At 35.7% G+C, this 9,476-nt stretch overlaps 1 protein-coding gene across 8 annotated transcripts in view; it reads left to right on the forward strand.

The window, feature by feature from the left end:
- PCGF5 (polycomb group ring finger 5) overlaps window positions 1-6,749 on the forward strand; it is a 103,789-nt gene extending 97,040 nt beyond the window's left edge. For 6 of the 8 annotated variants that reach the window (XM_054033867.1, XM_054033866.1, XM_054033864.1 and 3 more), the window contains 3 exons: window positions 724-813; window positions 2,915-2,974; window positions 5,398-6,749. In XM_054033867.1, coding sequence (XP_053889842.1) covers window positions 724-813; window positions 2,915-2,974; window positions 5,398-5,445 — 198 coding nt within the window. In that variant the 3' untranslated portion in view covers window positions 5,446-6,749. The remainder of the gene's footprint in view (window positions 1-723; window positions 814-2,914; window positions 2,975-5,397) is intronic. The other 2 variants (XM_054033870.1, XM_054033872.1) reach the window with 1 other exon arrangement.
- Window positions 6,750-9,476: the final 2,727 nt, after the last annotated feature.

Here is a 9,476-nt window from a genome sequence, read left to right on the forward strand (position 1 = left end):
CACCACCTGACCAAAACGTTCTTCAGTTTCATTAGTGATCCTTCATTGTTACTGTGTAATGTGAAAAGCAGCCCAGCTCTGATAGACTAACCTATGTCTAAGTACTTATATGGCCTCCATTACCATAATATCTGAACACCACATGATCTTTAATATATTTTCCCTAACAATACCCGTGTGAGGTGGGGAAGTAATATTAATCTGGCCAATGGAGCAGCTCCTCTGCTAAACAGCAATAGGAAAATTTCTAAAAAGTCTCAGTGGAGATAAGACCTAAGAGACAATAAACAGGAGACCCCACAATGCCATTTTGGTAGAAATGCTTCTCACATTCTCTCTCACTTTATCACATTGCTTTCTTCTCCTGCCCTAAGTCCTCAAGTAATAAAGAATAGTATAAGCATTTTTGGGTTATTCTTAATTTTTTAATAAGCAGGAAAGCGTGATAGTCATGTGTATCCTTAGGACTAGAAGAGTATTGCAATGTTCAGAGCATCTTCCAAGGCACACTGTAAAGCTTTTCTCTTTACTCAGGTGACTGTATAGGATTAATAAAATCAATATTTTAGGGGGCATTCATCTGCATTGACATTTATTTAAGTCAATATATGGTCCATGCACTAAGAGTCTTTGGTGGGATTATTAAATAGCTAAGAGATTCACTTATGATTTCATTTAAAAGTAACAATTTCATATCTGTTGGACTCTGTCATTTTTTTAAAGCTGGATGTACTATGCAATGGTGAAATCATGGGGAAGGATCATACTATGGAATTCATCTATATGACGAGATGGAGACTAAGAGGCGAAAATGTGAGTACTTTTATGATTTTTACATGTACTTATGTGTGCCTGTGTATAGATAGATTTCTTTGTAGAGTTTGTTTGGGTTCATGGCTTGGTCGGAAAGGTGTTCTGTGATCTTTACAAAATCTGTATTTAAAAATTAATCTCACATACTCTCCAGATTATTTATATGAAAAAAATCTATTATTAGTTATTGAAACACTACAACAGGCATACTACACAGACTTTAACATTCAGAATTAGCAGGAATATGAAGTTTGAATATACGTTCTAATTTTGAATTCTTAGGTGAAATATCTGAAACCACAAATACTTAGTCATCGTGGGAATTTCAGTTGAAATAGTATGATCCCTTAACTTGCAAAAGACTAGAGTTTCTGTCCAATCATTCTATATTCAAAATGCTCTAACTATAATATGATGGGACATTGAGAAATCATTCGAGCCATCTAATTATTTTGACATTTCTTAATTCTATATTCATGTCATGTACAGTAAACATATAATAATGTCCACAACAGATAGCACAGCTAATTTCCCCCTCCCACATATATAGTTTAGAAAAGCAATAGCTATCTTGCTGAAGGACATTTCTTAGGGATCAATGATCAGATTGAGTTAATAACCCTTAGGTTTGCTTTGGACCATTAATTACTCCCATTTGGTCATTAATTGTCGGACATCATCTCGTTGCCTGTTGTATTTATTTTATCTTTCTTTTATATATTCATTCATGTTATATGTGGTTATATATTCTGCTTTACCTTGTAAGGCTTTGCATTGTGTGCAAAGTGGTTGCATTTCAGTGCAAGGGGAAGCTGCCCATGGGTTCAATTAAGGTTAAGTACTGGTGTAGTTTTACATACTGAGCTGTAGTAAATTCCAGAGCCCCGGCCCCCATCACTCTGTTTTTCTATACTCACTGTGGCATAGGCAGAGGAGACGGAATTAAGCACACTGTTGATCAAACAACTCGCAAACTTTTTTAACAGTTTCACCTTTAAACCTAGTAAGACCTTCAAAAAAATTAATTTCTACATAGCAAATATTGACTAGGTTTGAGGACAGAATATTGCACTGAGATTAAAATGGCTATCAAGAATGCAATATTGCACCATCAAAGAGTGTTTTAATCTAAAAGTAGTATTGCCCTTGAATCCAGTTGGTAGTTGTTTTACTAACCTTCTGAATTTTGTTAACATTGCTTGTGGTCTAATGAAATATTGAGGAGAAATGAGGCCGTAACAATAATAGAATGCATTCATGATGGCTGAACTACTGCCTCCTGTCAACACATGGATTCTTGACAGTTGCATTGGTTTGGAGGCAATAATGTATACTATTTGGTCAAATGCCCATATTTGCACCAGCTTAAATTTTCAAAAAAATTAAAGGAAAAATGTTTTCTTGGATATATATGATGTTATTGAAAACTCTGAAATTTTATGGAACATTTATGGTCACACAGAATCTCCAGGCGATGCATTCACCTTTTCCATTGGATAATTATAAATTACTCTTAATAGCCAATGCTTGCAAACCAAAACTAACAGAAAATATAAAATGTATAATACTATCATCTTTGAAGTAGCCCAAGTCTCTTCAGGGTGCTATTCCTGCCTGGGTGAAATATTTCAGAAATTATGTTTTTGGTAACAACCCCTCCAATTATTAACCTGTTTGGAAACTTCTTTTTGAGGGGAAAATTATCAAGAAGGTTACAGTAAGGCAGCTCCAGAAATATCTGCTCTTCTGTGGCTGTCCAGCCCCTGGTCAAGTTGATTTTAAGCCAAAGTGTGGTACAGAAGCTATAATGGTTCTTAGTTGATAATCTCTTCCTTTGATGGATGAAGAGCAGGTAAATCCATTATCTATGTCAATGACACTGTTCACTGTGAGCTTTTGTTGACATACCTCTGGACACTAGGAAAGCTTGATATAGTCTAAGAAATAATGATAATTTACTCCTTGAAAAATGTGTTCCTATTTTAAAAATAATTAATTTTAATTCTCTCATTTGAAACAAAAAAAAAATTAAATGATTGATGAATGTATGTGTCCAGTTGTGGATGCCTCTTATCTGATCAGAAAATCATCTCCTCCGCAGTTTCGGTGTCAGAACTGCTCATCTTCGCAAGTCTGCTCACAGGATGGCACTTTTTATCAGGTAAGAGGCACTCACGACTGTACATATTACATATCCTGTCAACATTTTAATTGTAACTCATCGTTGTGGAGGTTTTATAACTCTGTTCCTTTGAGCTAAAACTTAACATATAAGGTCTAAGTCTTCTCTTTATTCATTCCATAAAGCTTGTATTGAATGAATGAATGAAGTACACTCATGAGTTTTAAGGCTTATGATTTTTTTAAATAAAGGCTCTTTATCTTCATGCTTCACTGCATACGATGATCACCAGCAGGGAGTTAAAAAAGACATCTCCTACTCTTCCCTTTCTCCCCTTATCCTCCCTCATGATAATACTGCATGGTTAGGGACTGCATGGTACCGCATGGTTAGGAACATAATGGAAGTTTATACCTCTATAAAGTATCCAAAATTGGCAAGTAAAGAAATGTTAGATTTTCTAATGTTGTGTTCCTTTTTACTGCTTTAAATTTGGAAATGGGCTGACATCCCAGCTTCATATCCCTCTAGTGAAGCAAACCAAAACTCAAGTTCTAAACATCCCGGAACATTGGAATTGAAAACTGATCAAAACTTTCTCAAATTTTCATATTGTTCACAATGGGTGTTCTAATTAGGCCTATTTTAAAGAAGATTTCAAGCTGCAAATTTGGATCTGAATCTGGTTTCAGTATTTGATTTGAGCCCATCTCTGTTACAAATGATTGTTTTTTAAAAATGATCCCAATATGGACTAATATTTTTCTTACATGGAAAACCAAAATTAATGATCCAGGGTCAAATTCTGATACAAATGACACTTGGTAATTGTGCTGACTTCAGTTGAGTGACTTGGGTGTAATTGAGGGCAGAATTCAGTCCAAATGAAAGGGTGTTCTAGAAAAACATTTCCGTTTACGCATTACAATTTGTATTTGTTCAGTTAGCTCAACATTTTTAGTGGTATGCAGACTTTGTGCATAGGAGTTTTGAGTACAGTATAGTCTCATACTAAATTTTAGGGGTGTAATTGTCCTCATTGCTTGTGTGTAATTCCCATTAATGTTAATAGAAGTTAGGTGCTTGTGTTCAGAGTCTGCAAGACTAAGCATTAGTTTGAAGTGTGAAAGATTCTTAAATGTTAAATGGGATGATTTCCCTTTTTCTCATGTAGTAATCATATCCTGGACTAACTAATCTGATATTGAGTTTATTTGAGCATATAGTTATTACTTATAACAAGAACTCACTTAAGGTGCTTTCTGTCTTCTCACCCAAATACCCTTGCTCTAATTGTCTGATTTTTCAGACTTCCACACCTACAAGCCCACAACAATTGTGATCTCTCCAGTTTCTGACCTTTTTCTACCATAGTGAGAAAAATTCATTAACTTCTTGCATAAGTCTTGAATGCAATGGTTATTCTTTTTTTGGTCTCTGAGATTCATCTGTTGTATTTGAAGAGTGAAAAAAGAATGCAATATTTTTGTTGCTAATGATAATTTAGTAAAACCTCTCAGTAATTCCACCCACACAATTTAAGAAGTCTGTACCTCAACTGTGGTCCCTTCTGGCAGTGAAGTCAGAGGCTATTTGAACCCCATGCTGACATAATAGAGCATTCCTGGTTTTGTGTTAGAGAAGCTCCAACACCGCAGTAAAGTTATATGGAAAAAACATCAGACTTAGACTGAAAATATATATATTATATAAATGGAACTTTCAGCAGCAAGTGACCACAAGTTCCACCTTTCTTCCCTAATCACAGTGCTCCTCAATTTATGTATCCAAATGGATGTGTTGCATTTTTGTGAATGCAAGATTAAGAGCTATTGAAAATACAGCCTTGAATGAATATGAAGATAAGGGAATTATTTTCAGGAGATTTCAGTCCTCCTTTCTCATGAAATCAAGTGACTCTGGTTGACTTGACTTTCAAAAGAGTTGAGTAACTGCAGCTTGCATTGGTTAGTAGTGGTTATAATGGGAGCTGTTGGCTCTCTGTACTTCTGAAATACCAGGCCAAGTATATCATCTTAGAATTTATTTGATCAGTATGAGATAAAAACATCTTATGAATGTTTTTGTCAAATCTAACAGCACAAGAATACCTGAATTATTTCTAGGATCACACAAGTGTGATCCAGTGTGTCATACGTACAATGTAAGTTATGTAGCATATGTATTGTGTATGGATGATATAATTATAATCTGACTCCTGAACTCACTGTGGTATAAGAGACTTTTTACTATATTTTTGAAAACTGGTTGTGGATGTAAATTTTATCGAAATGTATAAAACCGTATTAGTCTAATTTTAGAGAGGTAAATTTTTAACTTTCCTTGTGGTACGGTTTAATTATATCTTGTTTGTATTTCATATAAACCATGCCTTCATGTTATCCTTGTTTGTCTTTTTTTGTTTGTTTGTTGTTGTGTTCTTCTTTTGTTTTTGTTTCTAGTCTTACCCAATGGTACTGCAGTATCGACCCAGAATTGACTTTGGTTAGACCAAAGGGCCGGATCCTACTGAGATGAATCCTGCACTATTTGTTACCCATCGACAGATTGCACAATGAATGGATGTGCCTGGATTAAGGGGACACAACCAGATTTTCAGCATGCAAATAAGGACATTGTCTTTCTTAAAATTGTCAATTGCGTCTTTGTTGTTTCTATTAGAGCAAGCCAAGTGCCATTCTGCTACTGAAATGTGCATAAGATATTTGTGGTATCTTAAAAGTGTGCTGCAAGTCATAGCCAAAATCATGACGTGTATAGTCAAGATTCAGAAACTACAGAACATTTTGCCTGCCTGTTAGAAGAGTTTTCTGGTCCTAATGTTGATTACACTAGCAAAATGGCAGAATGCTCATTCCATGTGGTGTTGCAATTGTCACATATTTACTATTTTACTGATTATTGTTGTATAAATGATAGAGAACTGTACAAAAAGTTATGGATTATACCTTGAAAATATTTTGTATAGAAAATATATTTCGAACAGTGGTGATTGTGCCACTACATTTTTCTTGTTAAGTTTCCATGCGTCCAGGTATAGCTCGCTCATGAGTGTGCAACAATCATTTTCCAATGAATGAAGATTATCCTTACAACAATATTAGAACATAGTAATTCAACTAAGCCATTTTAAATTGTCTAAATAGATTCTACCAGTATCACCTAATAGCACCATAGCCCTTGTGAGTGCAAAATTGTATGACTTGCCTAAAGATTGGAATTTGATATACAACTATTTAGGATAATGGCAACTGGTCAAATTAGGTTTCTTTTAATAAAGTCAGTGTAAAAGTGAGGTTAAAATAATTTAAATGTCTAATAAAAAAGCAGAAATTCCTGTCTAAAATTACACCATATAGCGAACATTTATATATCTTTTGTCACTCTGTGACGTTCACTTTATTTTTAAGATTGGATTTAGATGTGTCCAAGTGTGGCATATAATAGAGTAAAATAATACAAACTAACATATTTCAAAATACATAGCTTTAATGGCATTAAATTTCTATGTTATGTTTATCTTGAGTTCAAAAGCTATTGCACATTAACTTAATTAGTTATTGTCGCATCCTAAAGCTAATTCCATAAAACTAGAGGTAATGCAATATAGTAGATAAGCAGTCTGATAAAAATAATAGGCTGTTCAAGGCATTTTTTTTCTCAGACCTGGTAATGGTGGGGGGAAAAGTGCTTTTTTTGGCCTTAGGTATCACAAATATAATGGTTCTAGTGAAGAAAATTGTATTAAGGTTTCTGGTAACATTGCAGGGAGCATTATATTTCATGCATTTTCTGTGGTCTTCCATTGTCTTTGCTCAGTTTACAAGTCAGAGTGGGTTTATTTCAAACTCTGCAGAGATACTTACAGTTCAATACTTGGTATAATTTCTACTTAATGCACAGCTACCAGCATTCCTACTTACTTTTATATGACTTTATGTATACAACACAAAGGAAACAAATTGACTTTCAGAAGCTACTATAGAATGAACTAGTCGTGCTTAGAAAATCAAATAAAAAACCTAAATAAAAAACCACAGGATCAAAGCATAAAAGATAGACAATGGGAAATAGCTCCTATAAAAGTTTGGTGGCAGCACAATTTATATGTGTAGGGCATGCAAACAAACATGCATTACGAGTGAAAAGCTGGCTTCTGAAGTCAATGAGAGTTTTGCCATTGACTTTAGTGAGAACAGGGTTTCATCCTATTTGTACACACTGAGTCAGATCCTACCTTTGTGTTCCAAAAGCCACATAACAAGGAGGAGTAGAGACATTGCCCGTAGCATTCTGTTAAGGAATCCTGCCATTGCAGATGAAGATTGCATATAATGTGCTGACACAGGGTGCCATGGGAAACACTCTGATACTCCCTTCTGCAGGCACAGTGTGCTGACTGGTATTGGGGCTAGTTGGGCCATACTGTTGATAGCAACAGATGCACTTGCTGGTTGCAAAGGCTAGTCACCTCTTGCCCTCCCAGTCCATGGCATGCTCTTTTCCAGTCCATGCCACGCTCAATGGCAGATTTGACAAGCTGCTCCATGTCAGTAGATCCCAGCTCCTACACAGAGCCTTAACAAATGCAGTGGTACTCTTCACAGACACAGAGGTCTGCCAACATGGATCAGGTTTCAGGAGTGAGATCCAAATTTCTATTGCATATCCATGTTATCTGCATCATACTAAATTCCTTTATAAAGAATCAATACAATGTTGTTTCTAAATATTTACATGTATGTACTAATGACACCTTGCAATTTTTATATCCTTCACATCATAGAAGTGTTTTTATGCCAGGAGTATTTTCAAGGTGGCTTCACATTAAAATGAAAGGTTTGTTTCAAAGCTTTTGGTTTCAGTTCATCATAAAATTAATAGCAATATTTCAAGTTTAATTATTAGTTAATTCAGGGGAGACAGTGTATTTCTTTAGTTGCATATTTGCTAGTTTGGTACATTTGAACTGGGTGTTTTAAACAAACAGAAGGACAGCACAGAATTTGTTTGCAGTGTTGTTGTAGCCATGTAGTCTCAGGATAGTCGAGAGACAAGGTAGGTGAGATAATATTTATTGGACCAACTTCTGTTGGTGAAAGACAAGCTATCAAGCTCACAGAGCTCTTCTTCAGGTCTGAGAAAAGTACGCAGAGTGTCACAGCTAAATACAAGATGGAACAAATTGCTAAATGTAAGGGGTTAACACGTTGCAAGAGACCATTCAAGTCATGAAGTGAGCAGTTAACACCTCTGCAGTCATGGGACAAAGGAGAACTAGTGGGGCACAGATGGTTATGATGAGCCATAAATCCAGAGTCTTTATTGAGTCCATGATTTTTAATGTCTAGCAGCGTTGTGAATTTTTTCCAGCTTGTGAAGGTGTTATACAGACTTCCTTTGAGGGTGAGGATAGGTCAGATATGGAGTGATTGCTTTGTGAAAGGTGTTTGGCCATGGGTGATAGGGTGCTTTTTGTCTTTTATCATTTTTCTGTGGGAGTTCATTTGAGAGTGTAGTGATTGTCTGGTTTCACCCACAGTTGTTATTGGGGCATTTAGTGCAATGGATGAGGTACACCACATATTGTGTTAAGCATGTGTACGACCCATGGATCTTGAATGGTGTAATGTGGAAGATATTGATCATCATAGAAGTGGAGATATGTCAGCCGGGTTTTGCATCTGTTGTTCTGGCAAGGTCTGGTGCCACTTTGAGTTGGTGTGTCCTGGTCTATGGGGAGCTTGCTTCTGATGATGACCTTGGTAAGGTTGGAAGGTTGTTTGAAGGCCAGAAGAGGGGGTTCAGAAAATATTTCTTTCAGGATGTGGTCTCCATCGAGTATGGGTTATAATTATTTAATGATTCCCTATATGGATTCCAATGTGGAAACACCATATTACCTGTGGGTAAACATTTTTCACAAATATTTTTCCCAGTTTATTTTGAATGATCTCTTGAAACATGTTAACTTCTTATGTTTAACTGTCTGTTCCATCTTGTACTTAGCTGTGACAATCTGAGTATCTTTCCCAGACCCAAAGAAGAGCTCTGTGAACTTGAAAGCTTATCTTTCATCAACAGAAGTTAGTCCAATATAAGATGTTCCCTCACCTACCTTGTCTAACACAAAATTTATCACTTTGAGTCCATTCTTAAGGGTATGACATAGACAGAATTTTGCACCCAACCACCAAATTCATATTGGATTTAGCACAGCCACTGAAAATTCTTTTTACTATATTATGAGGGCCCATGAGTGACAATGAATAGAGGTTTGAATGTTTCATAAGATTTTCTGCATTCTCAGTTCAAGAAGCCAAAAATTTGTCTTGCTGAGAATTGACAACTGTGTTATTTCATGGTTTGTTTTTTAAATCCAGCTCGGAACTGGATTAGGGAAGTCAAATCTTCTTCATTGTAAGTACGAAAACTAAGGACAGATAGGTTTTCAATGTACTCTGCTGAGTATCCTGCCTTTCAGTGCTTTTATAAACATACGATCTAGCTACCTACAATT

This window comes from Malaclemys terrapin, chromosome 7, assembly GCF_027887155.1.
Source record: "Malaclemys terrapin pileata isolate rMalTer1 chromosome 7, rMalTer1.hap1, whole genome shotgun sequence".
In the NCBI taxonomy this organism is placed as follows: domain Eukaryota; kingdom Metazoa; phylum Chordata; order Testudines; family Emydidae; genus Malaclemys; species Malaclemys terrapin.